The sequence below is a fragment of the Diadema antillarum genome, unplaced genomic scaffold (genome assembly GCF_040938485.1).
Source record: "Diadema antillarum isolate AM-2024a unplaced genomic scaffold, OU_Dant_1.0 seq00001523_RagTag, whole genome shotgun sequence".
Lineage (NCBI taxonomy): Eukaryota > Metazoa > Echinodermata > Echinoidea > Diadematoida > Diadematidae > Diadema > Diadema antillarum.
In genome coordinates this window covers 370,918-391,646 of record NW_027272255.1, presented here as the reverse complement: position 1 = coordinate 391,646, position 20,729 = coordinate 370,918, and the positions used below count along the sequence as shown (strand labels likewise).

Genomic DNA, 20,729 nt, shown 5'->3' with positions numbered 1-20,729 from the left:
ACTGAATAAAAAAAGTTGTTACATTAGCTGCTTTGTTTCTTACTGTGGCTGATGAACATTAAGGCGATACAAGAACGAACAATGTCAGTTTTTATTGTGTTCAGAGCCTGTATGTTGATTGAGTTTGGAATATGATGACTGAAATTCCAGGATGGGCCTTATACACCATTTGAATGCATATGTATCGAATGGGCGGGCACATAAAAAGGGTGTGTGTTTTTTTGCGTGTGTTGTTGTTTTTTTGGTCTAATTTACAAATCAACTCATAGATTGTAAAATTAAGAGTTCTCCGACAGTACCTGAACATTTCGGAAAGTGTTATTCTTCGAAAACAGTTGATGGCACATTAACTTTTTTATGTTTCTTACTGTGACTGATTTACATTAAAGGTCCAGTTTGCCTTTGGGAGCAGTGATTTGAAATATGTTCAAGATATCACATTTGATGCATATGTGTCAGTCTGTTGTATCACAATATCCTACCATTTAAAATGTTTGCAATAAAGCGGAAAGTATAAGGAGATATCAGTATTATTCTTGATAAACCATATGTTTCTTAACTATGGCTGATGGACATTAAGGCGATAGAAGAGTGAACAATGCAAGTTTAATTCTTGTTTATGGAGCCTTTATGAGCCTAGATACACCATATAAAAATGTACACTGCATTGAATTGGCAGGCAAAGAAAAGGGCGCTTTCAAATTCATGGAATTTTTCTGTCAAGATGTTTTCATTGCTGTCAGGCAGAAGCTCGGTGGTCTAGTGGAGATGACGCCTGTCCGGAGATCAGGGGGTCGTAGGTTCAAATCCTGCTCGAGTATGTACGTCCATGATTTATTTATATTTTTTTCTGCTGTCAGGCAGAAACTCGATGGTCTAGTGGAGATGACGCCTGTCCGGAGATCAGGGGGTCGTAGGTTCAAATCCTGCTCGAGTATGTACGCCCATTATTTTTTATATCATGGCTACTATAGAAACACTGAACAATTCAGAAAGTGTCATTCTTTGTGTATTGATTTCCTATTAGGATTATTTCCTTAATTAATGTTACAACTATTCATTTTCAAATGAATGTAAATTGAAATGAACAGATTTAACCGTTGCATTATCAAATAACAGTTTCTTTTCACATTGAAATCAGCTATTGGTACATTAACTGCTTTATGTTTCTGACGGTGGCTGATGGAAATTAAATGCAATAGAAAAATGAACAATGCAAGTTTTAATTCTTGTTTCCAAAGCCTGTGTGTTGATTGAGTTTGGGATGTGATGACTGAAATTCTAGTTAATTCTTTGTAAACTGTATCAATACATTTGTATGTAATTTTGTATCAGTAAAAAAAAAAAATCACTTTAGTTTTAAATTTGGACCTTAGGCAAATACAATCCACTTGATTTACATGTATGTGTTGTAGGAATATCAATTCAAGGTGTAATGGACATGAAATGGTAACTGCTGACCCAATGACAACAGCAAAATGCTCCTTTGCATACAGTATTTCGATATTTCAGCCTTTGTATATACTGCACATTGCGGTTTAAAATGAACTACACAATATACTGGAGAATGGGAGTGTATTGTATACCTTGGAAATTAGAAAACTCTGTAAAGTTCAAGTTTCTGTCCTACTCTTGTGTTACATACGTTCACCACTAATGCAGTGATACATGTCATATCATGTACTTTGGAATTTCAAGAAACTCTATGCCAATGAAGCTTTGGCTTTTCCTCACACACACACATGCACCCATACAGATATGAATATGACAACAGTTTGCCCGATTATGGAGGAACTTAGTACAAACATGATCTCACCTTTCGGATATGATGCACAAATTTTCTGGCATTAATCATGAATGCACACTTCAAAATGACACAAATAATGAATGTTTTCACAAATATGGACACCCTAAATTGTTCTTATCATAATATATCAGCACAATAAATAGTGTCAGATGATTTCAAATCAATATTTGTATTCTTTGTATGAGGAATCCATCATTCCAATATTTCTGTCCTACTCTATGTGTTACACGCGTTCGCCCCATAGCTATTACACATGTCTGTCTTACATACCCACTCAAGCTCTATTTGAATACAAAGTTATCTTTTCCTACTTAAAAATATTTAATATAGGTATTAGGCAACCAAACTCTGAAATATGGATACTCTGAAGACAATTTTAATTTTTCATGTTTTTCCAACCTAAAACTACCCATTTACTGTGGAAATGCCCATATATATAAAGAAGAGTGTTTGTGTGTGTGTTACTGTGTGTGTGTATTTACATGTATATATATTATTCATTCATTCATTTTTTCCATCTCCAACAGAACTTGAAAATATTTTTTTTTTCACATAAAAAATAAGTACATATATGTGTCAACAGTACAAAATATGAAATGATATTCAAGGATAAACAAAATGATAGGGTAAGAAAAAAAGCACAAAAAAAAATCTTAAGTTTAGAAAATGCAGGAGATGGGGAGGAATGCTGAAGAAGCAAAGCTTGTAGAGTGCATTCCCCCCAAACGTAGGAAAACAATTGTACATACTATATATCGTCGATCTTCTACTTTGTACACGAAATTAAATTTACAAAATAGATTATACACACACATGTATAATATTTTATACTATTTGAAACAATGGCATCCATATAGAGAGTAATAATAAACATCCAGCGACAGACATTTGAAATAAAAAAATCAAATTGACCATTTCCTGGTTTCATCCGCAGACACATTTACTGGAAATATAAGGATGGAATCAGGCGTTCGGGCCTGGACGGCTCCAATGATACGCTATTTGTGCCTTCTACTGGTGTCACCTCCCATGTTGCCCTGGACATTGATGGTATGTGTTTGGTCGGGTGCTGTTCGTTATTCCGAAGGTTCGTTCACTGAAGGTTCGTTAATCCGAAGGTTCGTTAATCTGAAACACACAAATTCCTTATACCTATAAAGAGGTTCGTTAATCCGAAAATGAAAAGGGGTTCGTTAATCCGAACATTTGTGGCGTTATTCCGACGGTTCGTTAATCCGAGAATGAAATAGGGTTCGCTATTCCGAAGGTTCGTTAATCCGAAAATGAAATGGGGTTCGTTATTCCGACGGTTCGTTGATCCGAAGAAATATTAAGGTCCGTAACGAACCTTCGGAACAACGAGCTTTGTTTCATTTTCGGATTAAGGAACCTTCGGAATAACGAACCTTATTTCATTTTCGGATTAATGAACCTTCGGAATAACAAACCTCATCACATTTTGGATTAACGAACCTTCAGAATAACGAATCTTCGGAATAACGAACCTTCGGAATAACGCGAACTTTCGGACTCAAGAACCTTCGGAATAACCAACCTTCGGAATAACGAGCTGTGACCTGTTTGGTCAGGGAGGTGAGACTACCTTTTCTCCGCACCTCCCTGGTTTGATCTTTTTTTTTTTTTTGTTCATCCTTTTTCTTTCTGATATTATTCTTGTCCTCCTCCTCATTCTCTGAGACCTTTTTCTTTCTCCTTTTATATCTGTAGCTTTCTTACTAGCTCTTGATATAATCATTATTTTCAGAATTACCGTCCTCCGCCAAGGAGGTTAATGTTTTTTGCCGGCGTTGGTTGCTTTTTTTATTGTTTGTCCGTTTGCAAAATAACTCAAACCGTTGTGATTAGATTTGGATAAAACTCAGGCCTACAGGAAAAGGTTAATAATGACATGATTAAATTTGGGTGGTTATCATGATATTATCATGAATTTTCATGAATTTCTGAAGGATTTTTTTTTTAATCATTTGGAAAAATATAGGGTCAATTTAGTTGAAAGTTCAAGATTCGTGTATTTGAGGTTGGCATATTATGCGTATGGCGTGAAGCTAATAAGGTAAACACAAATCACTGAGAAACTTTGGGCGATTTTCAGCATGTGCGTTAATGGGTGGAAACCAGGGCCAGCGGAGGCTCGGGCCCCCATTTTTTTTTTTTTTTTTTTTTTTGGGCACCACAAAGAAATACATAATGTGTCACCATGTACCCCCCCCCCTTTTTTTTTTTTTTTTTTACCTCGGAAGTGCGTATGTGGCAATAGAAAGAAAACCTTGAAGTGTGGCGCCGTCGGTGGAAACGAAGTGGTTGGCGGAGGTCTGCGCTCATCGAGTGCTTCTTTGCTACATTGTAGATATATAATGCATACGTGTTGGGTTATGAGGGAGAAAGGTTTGAGGTGGCCACCGCAAACCTTTCTCCCTAATTTACTTCACCATACACACCTTCAAGCAACACATAATGTATGGTTATGTCCAGTCAAAAACGAAAAAAAAAAAAAGAATCAAAATTCAAAACCAAAACCGTAGGTATTTTGAATGATGAATGGATCCATCTATAACTAACCTCGTTTTACTACACAACCGCAAAATAGTTTGTTCTTGTACATGGAGTCTTACGTAAATATCTAACCTCAGTCGTTTGTCTCTCCGTTTATGACCAACTTAAGCATCCATCTTGTATTGGACCGACGTCTTCAGAATCGAATCAGTGTACTTCAACGGGACGGGAAGAACCGACGTGCTTACTGCGCCTGAAGCTATGTATCACATCACTCTCTGGCGCTCTAAACTCTATTTCTCCTCCGACCCCTATACCGTGGGCTTGGTGGACCCGAGGAACGTCTCAACTTATCGAGTTACCAGGTTCCTCCAAGGCTGGGACCAGGAAATACGCCTCAAAAGGTCTTACGGAGGAAACCTCCAAATTTACGATGTCAACTGAGTTAGAGCGCCCTCCTATAAACGCTGTGCACGGATGCAGGTAGCAGGTTGTTCTGGATTTTGATTTTCCTTTCTGTTTGGCGGGTCTAGGGCAATTACCCCCTGGACAAATACCCCAGACCGTTCCCCTGACCCTAACCCTAATCCTAATCCTGAACCTAATCCTAACCCAAACTCTAACCCTAAACCTAACCCTAACCTTAATCTTCACTTTAACCTTATCATTAACCAGTATTATTGGGGGGGGGGGGGGGGTAATTGTCCTCGCTCGGGGAGTAATTCTGCCCTACTTTGGCAAAAGGAAGCAAGTGACATTTTTATGGATATTGACTTTTTTATTGATTTGGCATATTTGAGGCATGCTCTATTTAACTGAAAAATCCAAATAAGTTACAATTTTTGCCCATTTCTGAGATATCCGGGTGGCAAAAGGAAGCAAGTGCACCAGATTGCAAGAAAAAAAAATTGGCAAAAGGAAGTTACAACCTCATGATATGATTCTCACTTGCTTCCTTTTGCCAATTTTTTATGTTTGCTACAAATCTATAACACTTTGGCAAAAGGAAGCAAGTAACATTCTCATGATATGAATGTCACTTGCTTCCTTTTGCCAGATTTTTCATGTTTGCTAAAAATCTAAAATACTTTGGCAAAAGGAAGCAAGTTACAACCTCATAATGATTGTCACTTGCTTCCTTTTGCCAAATTATTTATATTTGCACACAATCTAAGATACTTCGGCAAAAGGAAGCAAGTGACATCCTTATGATATGATTGTCACTTGCTTCCTTTTTGCCAATTTTTTAATGTTTGCTACAAATCTATAATACTTTGGCAAAAGGAAGCAAGTAATTTACTTATGATATGATTATCACATGCTTCCTTTTGCCAGATTTTTCATGTTTGTTGCAAATCTATAATACTTTGGCAAAAGGAAGCAAGTTACATAATAATGAGTTTTTATGGGAATATCAAAATTCTTCGAATTGTCATAAATGCATCACCATATGACTTGCACGAATACCAGCATTAATTCTCTTCATGAATTTCCATGTTGAAGGGCCTACATAAAAACATATTTTCTTCATTTGTAGCATTTGTACTCGATGTCACTTGCTTCCTTTTGCCAAAGTAGGACAGAATTGCCCTGATACGCTCTTTGGCATATCGTTTTCATGATCGTTGCGAGTGTGAGAAATTGTCACATACCTTTCAAACACGCATTTTGGTCATGCTGCTAGATTTTGTACATGTGAAATGTAGGATCTAAATTAGGAAATGTAATCTTCTATCCATTCAGAACAACAACAACAACAAATCTTGATTGAACAAGAAAATTAAAGAGGAGAACGGTTCCTCCAAGATATTAATTTACCATGTGTTTAATAAATCTTTATGTTAGTATTAATATTTCATCCTCTTGCTGTGTATATTGACTATTGCCAAACAATAATCATAACACTGAAGCATAACTATTTTCCTCACTAACTTGCTCTCTATGCACACAATTCACTGGTGTGACAAACTGGACTCCTACAGCCAGCACATTTTTATCATGTTATATACATGGAGGGTGTTGATATCTGATTAAATAGGAAATCTACCCCTACCCCAAAAAATGAATACTTACACTCCCAAAGAAAGAAAGAAAAAAAAAAATAATCGCTACAGAATGATAAAAAATGACTAAAATTGGATGAGAAATAAGGAATACATGACATTTTGAATTTTTCACTTCTTTTTCGGAAAACATTTCTTGACCAGTCCTCATGAATATTCAAATGACAATTTGATGATGTCATGCCCTCACAATTTTTCATTCAAATGTATACATATTTCAGTATACTTTTAGCTAATACAATGCACTCTTGCTACAACAAACATGGTTACAACAAAATTCCGGTTACAACAAAATAATAATTCAGGCCGCAACATTATCAGCTCTATGTATTTTTATTGTTAAATTTTGATGCAACAAAAGCAAACTACCGGTCCCGCGGATTTCAAATAATGGGAGTCCACTTACAGGTAAAAGCATATTCCCATCCCAAAATGTATCAAAGGTAACATTTGTTTCTTTTTATTGTGTGTGTATGTGTGTTTCTGTTTTTGTTTTTACTTTTTGGGTGATTTCAAGGCAGGTTTTATATTCATACACCTGAAATATGAGATTTTTGTCATTTCTGTATATGAAATAAATAAGAAATTGTAAGAGTATGAAAAGCCTGCTGACTTGAAAAATACATGACTGGTCAAGAAGTGTTTTCCAAAAAAAAAAAAAAGACATTTTAGAATGTCATTAACTTCCCTATTTCTTATCCGATTCTTAATCATATTTGCACTGATCTGCGTGGAATTTTCTCTTCTTTCTTATGAAATTGATAAGATTTCGGGCTGGATTTCTTCTTTAAAGGATAAATATTAGAGACATTAGCATGTGTTCAGTAAAAGCAGAATTGAGGAAAATCAATTGGTCCAAGAGTTTGTCAAGTTAATTCCATATACTGCCCTCTTTTGGTGGAAAATGTACAACCATTCATGATGTCACAACAGATGACCGTAGAATTTCCACTTCTGCAAAAAAAGTTTCAAGTACACTGTACTTCTGACTTACTGAGACATGCTGAGGGGAAATTGATTCTTCATGTTTTCTACAACTCTAGAGAAACTATAAGTGCTGTTTTGATGTCCTAGAAAAATAACATTTGGCAAGTTTCCTTTTCATGATTTCTTTTAGTGTATTGTCCTATTGTGGAACAAATCTTACAATGTAGTACAATTTCAATCTACACTGGGGTGTATGTAGATTTTTTGTTGTTTAATTCATCACTTAAAAAGACACAGATTGTCAGATTTTCCTGGAATTGAATGTTTCTTGCTGTATTTGCTGATTTATATAAGTGCATATGTCAAGAAACATCCCCTTTACCACGTACATTGTAATTCTGTACAATAGAAAAATATCACTACTCATATGCAAGTCTCCTCCCAATTCCATTGCGTCAATTGTTTTCACCATACAGCATTGCCATTGATATTTTAATTCAAACCAAAATTGGACCGGGGGGGGGGGGGGGGGGGGGGGAAGAATAACACACTAACAACACCATATTTCAAGCAAATGAATGAAACACCATAAACACGAAGAAAATGATATTTTGGTTTCTCTTTATTTATTCATTTTTTATAGTCAGACAAATTTCATATTTTGACAAATTCTGTGTAAGACTTGGTGACACAATGAGCGACGGAAATGACTGTGCTTACAAGACACTGGAAATCAATTACAGAGTGTGCAAAGAATTAGTTCTAGGAATAATGTAACACCATTACAGAAACAAAAAGAAGCAAGTTATCTATGTTGTAGTCATTTTCTAGAACATCGAAGCTCTTTCTTTTTCATTTTTGCCAAGAAAAAAATTGTAATGCAATTAATATAGACTCTTGGAGTAACTCTCAAATCACTGCAAATTTTCTAAACATCTAGTTGAGCTGGTTGTGCATGAAGACGGCATACAATTCTAACTACATCATGTAGCAGGTCCATTGTATAAATGGACTCAGTTTCGCGTTCTTTGAACTAATGGAACTATCTGTGAGAGGGGTTTCAGACTGAAAAAAAAAATGTCAAGAAACATGTTTAAAATGTTGTTCAGACTTGGAAAGTGTTGTTTAGATTTGCAATGTGTTCACACACTGAAAATAACCCCCTTGTCAACCACTTTAAACACAGAATGTAATTTCAAACAGCTGTGTCACCGCATCCATGACTGTCCTGATAAACAAACCAATTCTTTGTACAATTAAACACCATTGTGCAATAAGTCGGCATGCACCATGGTAAAGGGGGCCAAGGGTCAATCCATGGACATGAACAGTTTCCCTCATTTCAGTTTTATTTCACTGAGGGGCCCTTTCAGACTTAACTGCCTTTGGAAAATCGACGATGATGGGGAGCAGCAAACCTCAAATCATGACAAATTTCATGTCACAAAATAAGTAATTACTGATGTGGACGCTTGTGAACGCGCATGTAATGTTGCTTAACGGTAAGACAGACATGTCGTCTACCATTACTGTCCAAGTTTACTCTGAAACAATGTGCGAAAAAAAATTAGACTACAGATTTCAACCAACCTGACAAAATACTTGCTTTCTCTCGTAAAGTATGTGCATTTTGCGAATGAAATTAACTGAGCGATAATTTCCAAATATATACTACAACTGCATATGCTTTATTCTTGGTTTAAGAGAGTTATTACCTTCTGCGCATGTAGTTTTTAGATATCTCAAAGCGCCGTCGTGTTCTTACTCCAGGCTGGCTGTCAGTGATGCACTATGAGATCAAAGCAGGAAAGCATCTTTAAAATGTTATTGTGACGCTTTTCACAGAAACAGGTGTTTGCATTGATAGACGAGCGACGTATGTCCATGTGTGTAAGTCCATGGTCAAACCATGAAGGTACATAGCTACCTCCATGGTTAAACTAAGCTCCATCTCTTCCATTATGTTTGGATGTCATGGATTTGATTTGATTTCATCTCTGTGACTTCTTTCCTCTAAAACTAAAGCAGAGTTTTGGTGTCTTAAAATGTATATTATATACACTGTATATGTAAATTAAAATGTATTTAAGGGGGAAAAAAAGACAAAACAAGCCATAATGAAGCAAAAGGCATAACCCTGATGGACACTTACATTTTGAATTTAAATCCTTATTTCAAAAATAGTATTTGTTTGTCAATAGCCATTATTGATATAAAAACAAAAATATATGTTGAGTTAACAACATTAACACTTACTATTAACATGGATAAAAGTACGAAGGGAAATATAAGGTATATCAGAAATTATTTTCCCTTCAATAGGACTATACCATTTCCATTATCGAAGTGTATACACATTTGAACACATATTCTTTTATAGGGTTTTTTTTTTCATCCTCTGTGTATTCTATACAGTATTGTCTTATCACTCTCAAGTTTAACTGGGAAAGGCAAAATATGGGTGGTTTTCTCTAGCTGAATAGTACTGTTCTGCTCGTCTTATTTTTGAGTTTATTAGTTGAACAATTCTGTCAAAAGAACTGTAATTTTCAAGCGGAGTTACCTGGTTAAGTTATGAATGCTGGATCACTGATATAATAATTCCTCCTAATTCTTTTTCATATTCATAATTATATGTTATGAATAAGACATTAAAGTCACATCTTTCAACTATTTTAAAAGGCATTATTTGCCATTGTTTCTGGTGTAGTCTGCCTATGCTGTTCATGGTGGTATCACTGGTAGCAATTAGTTAATGGTTCCAGTGGTGATGGTGATTGGATGCGGTTGCCATGGTGACAGTTGTGGAGACCACGCAGAGTGCTATCCAGTGCATGACCATCACAAAGAACTTGATCTGAACTGGCATGATAGACACAAACATCAGAGTCTGAAAATCAAACGACATGGAACTTATACATGTAGCTGTAAAATTTGATACCAGAATTTAGATCCGTTCATACACTTTTTGCTGGTATTCCTTTTTTTTTTTCTTCTTCTTCTTCTTTTTTGAGTGTCTACTCTGGTTGGGTGTTTGCTGCACTTTTTTTGCTGTGTGTGCATGATGTATTGAGAGTTAGAAGCAAAAATACTGGTACACTAGATATTGGAAAGCTTGGTAAACAAGGTAAAGAAATATTTCACTGCTCAAAGATGATTGTAGCTTCTAATGCCATTTTTTTTTTGCAAGAAATAAATGCCATGTACCAACCTTAATGACAGTATTTTGTTGCCAAAGTAGCGGAACAGACCCTACAACAATTAACATGAAAAGCAGAATAAATCATTGTTAATCAAAACATGAATGAATTAATAATAATGGCATATCACAAACCACACCCTGACACTTATTTCAGTGAGCTGATAGGCAAACTCTGTGTGTCTGTCTGTCTGTCTGTTATTTGTGTGTGTGTATGTTGATGAATGTTACTTTATTTTTGTCACTAATGTAGCTTTCCCACCTACTTTGAGTAAGTAAACAGTAAGGTACAGAAGAGCAGTTGATTGTTTAAGCACTCATATGATATTTTTTGCCTTTTCTGTGCTGCCTTATTCCTCTTAAAACACACATCAACAATGCATTTCCAAGTCAAAGAAAGGAAAATGCAACGGTTAATTTGAAATCGAGAGACACATATGTGTTCTGTGTAAATATGGCATAAGAAGAGAAAAAAAAGCACCAATAATGATTTAACCCTTGTTCTGTTAATGTGGTGACAAAAACTGCATGTGAACTGGACGGTTTAAAAGCTTTGACCTCCGGGAAAATATCATCAAATCATATTCAGTGTTCACAGCTTTTTTACTGATTTAACAGCAGAATCATTTCAAATGGAGAGGTACAGAAGGAGCAGAAACAAGATGAGTGCGTGTGTTTGCTGGGCCCTACTGTATGCTGATGTTCTGCTTATCAATTGCTTGACATGAGATGTCCATACGTATAAAAATGTTCCGTACTTTTGGAACAGCAATGATTGTGCCTTATTTATTGCTTGACTGTATGATGAGAAGGACCAGTGAGCTAATTGTCTGCATTGCACCCAATACTGGTGTTGCTGGTCTGTCTAAAGCCGTATTCTCTTTGAAAAGATGCTTGCTGCTCACTGACACGGGTATTTATAGCCAACTGGCACTGCTTGGAATTTTTACCTACTTTGAATTTCATTATGTGACTTCACTGCCTTAAACACCTGGGAAATGATAGACAATTTACTAATGTCAAAATAGGCATGTTTAATGTGGTGGGGTGGGATGCAGCATATCACAGTGAACATTCACGGGTGGTTGGCACAAATGGCACGAATGCCTCTAAAGAAAGAAAAAAAAAAGAGAGGAATATTTAGGAGTGGGGTGACGTGTACAGGATTGACTACCGTAGAATTTCCTTCCACCATTACTTTATCGCTCTGACATGTGACACAATATTAAACGAATTGTGGTAACCTTAAAAAATGCATGAAACTGTGCAACATTGAGCACAGTGATGCAGTGACATTTACAACAACGCATAATGACATGCAGCAGTCTTACAAGATTACATGATAAGAAGAAAAAAAACAAAACATGCAACACAACTACACCGTGTGACAGATGTGGATAAAAATAACCATAACCACCATTAAGGCATGTGCTACAAGTCGCCAAAAAAATCAAACCTACGCCATCAGGCAAAGCAGATGTGACGCCGATCTCAATGACTGCATCATTTTCTGTGCCTGGCATCCCTTTCCTGAGAATCCAATGAATCCAGCATGTTTGCAAAGGCATGACCTTATTAAGACAGAATTGCTAGTCTTGGATCAAGCCCGATCTATCCAATATCTCATTGGCGAGAGAGAGAGCTTTTGACTACATACGTAAATGTGAGGCTGTAAGAGACTTGCTTGCGAAATATGCATCAGATTCTATGCATACCACTGTTTCAAAAGCTTTTCCTCAAAGCCCAAGAGCAATAGCTAAACTGGAGTCAATGTATCAAAATGCATTTACTGAGGGTAATTTATTGAGTAGCTCATTACAATTTTTCTTTTTCTGGGGAAGAAAAATAAATACAGGAATTCCATAGCATTAGTAAACCATTTTATGTAAGTTTCACTTTGCTGAGGGTAGAATTTTGTCATATTCATGTATGCAACAATCAATGGCAAATCCAACATATACCACCTCTTCTCTTTGTTTTTGTTTTTGTTTTTGTTTTTGTTTTGTTTTTGTTTTTTTTGGGGGGGGGGTTGGGAAGCTATAGACAAGCTTATGGAGCATTTCTTGCAGGTTCAATGTTTTTTTAAACTTGATTTGTCACAGACCGAGCTAATTTTTGCTTTGGAAAACCCTTGAAAATTGCTGTAAATTAGGAATTGACAACACTGTGAGCTAGCTCATGGCAAGTGTACATGAAGTCAAATCACTGTAATAATAGAAAACAAAATTTCACAATTTTTTTTTTTTTGCATTATTTATTTTAAGCCACCCAAAGTTTCCATCTAAAACTGCTTAAGTGTCAATGTGTGCAATTCGGTGGGTAGAAAATGAGTCTTAATGGGCCGTTACACATTTTTATTAAACCTAGATGAAGAAGAAAATACATTGACTGGTTTCCTTTGTTTGGAGTGTTGGAGGACTATTGTCAACAGAGGGCAGCATTGCGCACTGCAGCACGGATGTAAAATATAAAACCAGGAAGTTCGAATCTCTTTGCTGTGGGTGTACTGCTTCGTTTCCGTCACAACCCGGTTAGTTATAATGGGGTGCCACTGACTATTCCAGTGTGGGTTGCCAATTTGAGTAAATGCTGGCCACCACACTGATCAGACATGGTCCTCAGCAACTGCTGGTGCATTGCTCGAATATAAATCACAGGACAACGTGCAGTATGACATTCTGTATGATGGTGCATATATACTTGAAACGACATGTATTCCTTACAAATGATCTCCTATTTTCAAAATATACTCTTCACTACATTCTCGAAATTGTCGTCACATTGCATATATGTTTATCAAAATCAGGAAGCTACATCATCAATGAACACCCTGTGTACATGATTCACAGTTGACATGGTTCAAAGTTGGCATGGTAAGACCTTACATCCTCTTTTTCTTGTTCTCAAGCAACTAATCGGCAGCTCGAGCTTTTCCGTACGAGTATCAGGAAACACAGAGAAACATACATTTGTTGACAAATATAAATTTTAAAATGCTTAATGAAACATACATCTAAGTACACATAACAACCTCTTCAAGTAACGATTGGCAAGACCTACGCACAAAGTGACAGACAAACACTACAGCTGAACTACCAACACAATTTCAGTGTAAATGCTAAAACATGATTTTTAAATAAAAGATATACATATAGTATGACACAGTCAATCAAGTACCAAGATGATATCATAATGTTTCTTCGAAAAAAAAAATCATACAGCTATGGCGACATGAGGGTTATGATGGCAAACTTTTTGCTTACAAAAAATAGAAGAAAGTAAAGCCCCTACATTTCAGGCAAATGAGGTCGATCTCATGAGGCTAAAAATTCAAAAGGATCTATTATCAAGAGCAATTCTGAACTACTTCGTACATCGCATATCTGTATATCTGTACAAGACATCAATTTACATCTTTCAATATATACAAGATATTCATATATATGCACAACGCGCAACTTGTCGCTTGTTTGTTTGCTGCGTATGTCCAAGTCCGCAGTTACACTCCAAGATGGAGAGAGTACGTGATAAAGCGAACAAGCAAAACATGGCATTTTGAAGAAAATTTCTTTGTTCTCAAATTACTCAAGCTCTCCTCAAAAAGAGGGAAGTGCATGCAGCTATAACAGCACACATCAAAAACAATGGGGTACCGGTACTTGATAACTGAATGCCCTATCCAAGTAAGTATAGATTGTGATAAAAACTTCTGGACAGCTTCGGGTAATAAACCAAAAACTCAAACACCTCTGATCCCCACTTCATAAAGAGCCATGGTATCAGTGTGCGTTACAATAATATGCAGTTACCATGGAAATGACTGTTCTACTTAACAGCTGATGTGCTATTTTTGTTTTATTTTGTTGTTGTTGTTGGGTTTTTTTTTTTGCCTAGCTGATGCCTCAGTCACCACAATTCCAGAGGTTGCAATTATCATAAAGTACCTCATGAAACAGGGCCAAGAAGTTCCCAAGTTCCCATGAAAATGTTAAGACACAAGTGAACACATAATATATTTGACCCTAACATGAGCAAGGATCACTTGATTACACCCCCTCCCCCCCATTGTCCTACAATATTTTGATAGTGAATCAGAAGGTAACAGTCTTAGTCTCATCCAAAAGCAGTTACGTTTCAAAAGTGATTAAACTTTGCCACAATAAAAAATGACTGTAGGAGGTGGGAGAAGACATGATGTAATTACACCAGAATTTAACCATCTCAGGTTCATAACTTTGCACCACTATTCATATACTATGCCATATAAATGTTGGCGGTGGTGAGAGAATTTACACAAGTAGTACTGTATCATCATCACAATCAGTCATCATCATCATCATTGTTGTCATCGTTGTATCATCATCGTCATCATCATCATCATCATCATCATCATCATCACTTCTCTATGCATCATCATCACTGACATCCAACCCTAGTAAAAAAAGACTTCAGGGACTAGGTAGGTTTCAGAAATGCATCTCACTGGACGACCAAAAGTGGGATGTTGCATTGAAACCTAGATTCCACAAAAGCACACAAATTGCAACTCAATAGACCTAACAACCTATCAAGTGCTCAATCCATCTGTAGCTCCCTCATGCAAGTATCACATTAATTTGGCATTACCAGTAAACACCCATGTTACAGCTTTTAACCATCTATAAAACCCCTCTTCTTCCATTCTTGGTCATCCTCTTTACCCCTGTTGAGGCTTTCTTCTCTTCTTTGGTAAGAGATGATGGAGGGTGGATGCAACATATGCTCAATTTCTTAAATGCAGAGTCTTGGTATAAGACTAGATATATCCAAGGGTTGACATGCATCAGCCATGTCAAATTCAGGTCATACGACCAGTCACTCACGGACCATGGATCCAATAACAGTGAACAGTATCATCATCCTTTCACACAAAGTTCTGCACAACAGATCAACAGTCTAGTGACAATAAGTTTGCTCACAGAGCAACACGTAATACAATATCGCCCCTTACACAAAAAGTGGGTGAATATTTGCTTTTAAATTCTTGTGCACTCATATGGATTGAATTTCCTTCAAATATAACCACCATGACTCACAGAGTTTCACAGACGTCAGCTAAATGGACTATGTGATGTGTTATAATCACAAGCAGCCATTTCTGCTGAGATAATCCATAATTTTGTAGTCCATGACTGCAATCTTGCGAACAACAAATACATGTACAGAGCCAATGGCATCCGGCCTTCAGGCCTGACAAGAATCTCACTGACAGTCTTTGGACTTGCATGCTGACAATTGTTGGCTTCCAAGTTTCAATTCCTTCCTTGTCGAGAGTTTAGTTTGTTGTGGGGTGGGAAGGGGGATATCTATACATCTCGCTCTGACACCCTTGATTTGTTTAGTCTAGTCACAACAATCTCACGTTTGCTGAGCAAACATTGTATTCGTGGCATCGGTGATGGGGACGGATGGATAGACGGCACAATACGTGCCTTGATGCAGCATTCAATAACTTTGACAAGGGTCAAGTCAACATGAGCAGCACTAGAGAAAACTGCACCTTCCTGGTGTTTCCCTACTTTGAAATTACACAACAGCCCACTGATTTGGCGGGACCACCATGGGCAGGGAAGAACTGTTTCAACCTCTCCTCCCCCCACGTCCAAACACCTAGGAAATGGACCCTACATGGTGCATTTCTGCGCATCAAACTTCTATTCCTAAATAGCATCATATCTGTAAAACATGCCGTCAATGGCGTATTTTGTCGTGTAAAATGAAAATGAGACCCTTAGTAAGGTAAACCTTGATAATGCCACATGTCTAAAAAAATGATGCTCTTTTTTTTTTTCTTCTAGAGGCGGGTGTGTAGCATTTCAGATGGAGAGCAACTCCCCTGTGCGCTCCCCTGTGCGCCCCCTCCCCCCCCCCCCCCCCCCCACCCACCCACCCCAATCACAGAGGCTTCCAGCAAACTTTGATTGATCACAACATTTAGTACTCTTTTGATAGTGGTCCACAATATCCACGGCAATTCACTATTCCCAACAGATTTTCAAAACATGATTACAGTAATCATACATTTCACACTTCATCTCTGGCAACATATAATCCACATGCATGGCATGTGGTGTGACGCAAGGACAAGTTGGATAGAAGTTCCCCCTCACTCCTAACCAAGAAATTGAAGAATGCTATTGCATAATCATAATTTGACACACTTTTTGGGATGGAGAGAATGTGTGTATTTTTTCTTTTTGATAATTGCATAGAAAACGAAGGGACTGGAATTGGATTTGCATTTTAGTAATCACCAAGATACTGCTAAGAAATCAGTGAGACTATAGACAGAATATAATGCAGAAGCACAGGTGGAATTCATAAGAATGTTGGTAGGCCAAGGGGAACGGGGGGATAGGGAACAACATCTAAATTTTAGAGAGCACCATCAAATGAACAAATATGATGATGCAACACATACATTTTCTGAGGATATCATGATCTTCATTCGCTGGCTGGACCAAAGATGGCACTGTAGTCACAGTGAAACATCAGATGAGAAGCAGAAGGGTGTATGTCCACAGTCTCTGCAGAGATCTATACCCACCTCTTTGCTCACGGGAGAAGGTGTCATGATGCCATGAGCAAAGGGAATAAATAAAACGAATAAACCAAAATACAGCAATGATACCATACAGCAGACTGGTCTACAAATCTATTTCAGTGTACTAGTGATTGTCTGGATAACTCTTCCCTTTGATGTAATACCACTCAAGAAGTTCTCTCTACATATTCTGCAGGTATGAATGACAAGGAAGGAAGAAAGGAAGAAAAAGAAGAAGGAAAAAAAAAAAACACCTCCAGTCTTCAGAATCTCTATACATTTACAATTTCATCAGCACACTAAAGTCTACGGCATGACCACTGCAAGATAACTAACTAACATTTACTTTTGTGAAGATACAGATTTTGCACAAAATATCCCACTTCATGATTTATTTTCAGTCTTCTTTGAAGACATCATCTTTGGTTGTTGTTGTTGTTGTTGTTGTTTTTTTTTTACTGTTTTACCACATGACCAACTCTATGTCAAGTTTACACTATTGAAATCACACTAACAGGTTGCTATGGGGGAAATCTGCAGGAGGTGGTACAAAATGAGAATCGAAAAAAAAAAATTGACTGCTTATGATCTCAATTTGAATCCTGGTGTGGTCTGCATCCAAATACCTTCAGCTAATGTAATTTCAACTTTGAAAAAAACATCACTGGCACCTCACTGGCAACTCTTGAAGAGTCAAGTGGAGACAGATTTCGGACTAACGAATAATGATGTGTGCACTGAAGCAAACCATCATAAGATTGCTCAGTATGAATGGGGTATCACTGAGGCTTAGAATTGCTTGATCTAAAAGGGGGCATCTCTGAGGCTACACCATGAGATGCACCCAGTTCTGCCTGCACATGATCTCATCTCACTGATAGACACTAGCTATGTTTGTGTGTGTGTGTGTGTGGGGGGGGGGGGGGGGGGGGGGTGCTGTTGCCATAGCAGTGGGATCTATCAGCACAGGATTGCGATAAGCACATCGTGTGACTGGCAAACTTATTTGTAGTAGTGAGGTGTGACTCGCAAAGATACACAAGTAGGATTGTGAGGAATGCAGATAGACATCTATAGGCCTGGGATGACCAGTTCAGACTTTGGCTGTGCAAACCTCAAGACCAAGAACTTCATAGTATGAGAGCATCACACGAGCAAAAATGACATCAAGGTACACATCTAAACTACCTATGTCACTACATTCATCACCCACATGCACAGTGGATCGGTATTAAATCTCAAGTTCTGTACAGCAAGATGCACTGCTAGTGAAATATCATGAAGAATGAAAATCTTTCTTTACTACTTGATGTCATCTCTTTGATGACATGAAAATAGATAAATCCTACGGATAAATCTCACTACTTACAGTAGCTTTAAACTACTTTTACATGTAATACTCTGTTTTTATTTCCTGGAAATTGATATGTATTCAGAAATGGATATGCACTCAGCAATGTTAAGAATTTTCTCCACATCTCTAAAGTGGACAATGTAGAATTTTGGTATATAAATGACAAGATGTATTGCACGAGTAGACTCAACAACACTGCCTCAAATTGGTACTTGCATAATGACAATGACTGTCCCTTCAATTGTATGTACTCCATTGAATGGATGGAATAGGTGGTACTTAAGCACACAAATAACTCTCTTTAAACTGAAACCCACTGAACCCTCTTGAAAATTCAAACAAAATTCAGAAGAATGACTCTCTTTCAAAGGGAATCTGCAATACAAGCACACATACAAATTCTTTTCTCTTGCCATCACACATCTTTGATATTGAAGTACAACCATAAAAGTTGATGGTGATGTTACAAGACAGTTCTAGTTTATTGGTATAAATTAATCTAGCAAAATAAACAAAGTCTGAAAGCTAATCCACCCAGGAGAAGTCCATGCCCGTCAACCTGGCAAATTCTCTGTTTAGAGGTCGGTAGAAATTATGCAGCTTTTCCAACGTCTCCGGATCGAGCTCAGCTTTTGGCAAGACGCTCGGCGTGCTCTTGGCTGGACAGTTCCGCGGCGAGTGCCGAGCTTGGCGCAGGCAGATGCCGTGGACCCTGTCATCGTTGTAAAACATGGTGGGTCTGAAGTACGGCTGCAGGCCCAAGAACTTCTCCACCCGCTTCATCTCTGTGTAGACGTCCTTCTCCATCTTGTCCTGGTCAATGATCAGGATCTGCTCCGGAGGATAGACTGCAAGCCAGTTCTTGTAGTGTTTGACGTACACACTGGTGTCCACCAGCTCGTTGGACGCGTTAACTTGGCCCTGGCTGTCCAGGATCTCCTTCTTGAGGCGCTGCCCCTCAAACAAGCCTGTTCTCAGCGAGTACTTTAAGCGATCCTTCTTGAATTCCTTTCTCAACTTCAGCTCCGACTCGTGCCTGAAATCTGAAATGAGCCGCGATAATGGGTCTCTAACCATCAGGATGAACTTGGGGTTTGTTGGCAAATCGTGCTTGATGCGACTGGGTACTTCTGCAGTGACAAAGTAACGCGGCGTTTTCTCAAAGATCAGCTGGTTGGCCTTAGCAAAGCCCATTCTGGACAGATAGTAATCCACACCCTTACTGTACATCCAATCAAAGAAGTGGACCTCGTTTCCAATGGAATGAACAATTTGGGGATGTTCTGGAAGGAAGAATCCCAGAGCATTGGTCCCGCTCTTCTTCACGCCAATGTTGATTACATCGGGGTATCGCTGGGTGTAACCCTTCCTTTTGAACACTTTCAGGATGACTTGCCACTGTTTGGAAGTTGGCAACTGCTGAAAGCTGGTGCTGGCATGCGATTCTACAGTCCTTATGGCCATTTGCATGTCCCTCTCAACATCCTTAGGGAGTCTGGAGAGCACCTTGCCAATCATCCTTGGATACCTTGGATCAGAAACACGTAAGAGGTAGCTTATTTCCTCCTTGACCGTTTCAACATCTTTGGTAATGTTTGGTGACGGCGGCTGTATATCATGCCTGTATGTTAGACTGGGCTGACCAATCAATGCTGCTTTGGCAGTCACATTCTCTGGATGAGGCCAGAAAACCTTGTCCTCGGACAACACTGGCCCATCAATGCGGTCTCCAAACTCATCCTCCTCTGCATCATCTGTGACAGTTCTGTCTCTTGATTTTTGCTCCTGCTGATGCTGGTCCCGCCACAGCTGTCTCTGCCTCCACCCACCCTCTTCTGTTTCATCCAAGTTGTCATCTATACGTTCAAGCTTGTATCGGTGGATCTCGTTGTTGGCATCGGGGAGCCGGAGGTACGTGACATTCTTGGAGAGGTCGATGGTCAGCGGCACACTCAGGGCGTGGCGGGAATCATAGCGAGTGCTGCGGGGGGTGGACTTGAGCTGGGAGTTCAGGATGAGCATGACACTGATGGACGATATGCAGAGGACAACCGCTAGGGTCTTCTTCGACATCTTACAGAGCATCATTTTGCTGCAGACCTTGCTCTTTACATCACACAAGACTAGGAACTGGTAGACATCACTTCAAGTAGACCATCTAGGAAAGAGAAACAAATGGGATAAAAGGGAAACAAAAAAGTGTAAGTTCGGATCCTCTTACAAGTATCACAGTTATTCCACACCAACATATTTCTGGTATTTAGCATCAGCTCTACTTCAAC

At 38.2% G+C, this 20,729-nt stretch overlaps 1 protein-coding gene across 1 annotated transcript; it reads right to left on the bottom strand.

Annotated features, from left to right (window-relative positions):
- Positions 1-18,023: 18,023 nt before the first annotated feature.
- Positions 18,024-20,520, bottom strand: LOC139710347 (bifunctional heparan sulfate N-deacetylase/N-sulfotransferase 4-like). The gene has a single exon (XM_071622271.1). The coding sequence runs from the start codon at positions 20,518-20,520 to the stop codon at positions 18,973-18,975; it is 1,548 nt and encodes a 515-aa protein (XP_071478372.1). The 3' UTR covers positions 18,024-18,972.
- Positions 20,521-20,729: the final 209 nt, after the last annotated feature.

Bases quoted from the DNA above. Each gene is read 5' to 3' on its own strand.
- LOC139710347 (XM_071622271.1), bottom strand. From the start codon at position 20,520: ATGTCGAAGAAGACCCTAGCGGTTGTCCTCTGCATATCGTCCATCAGT.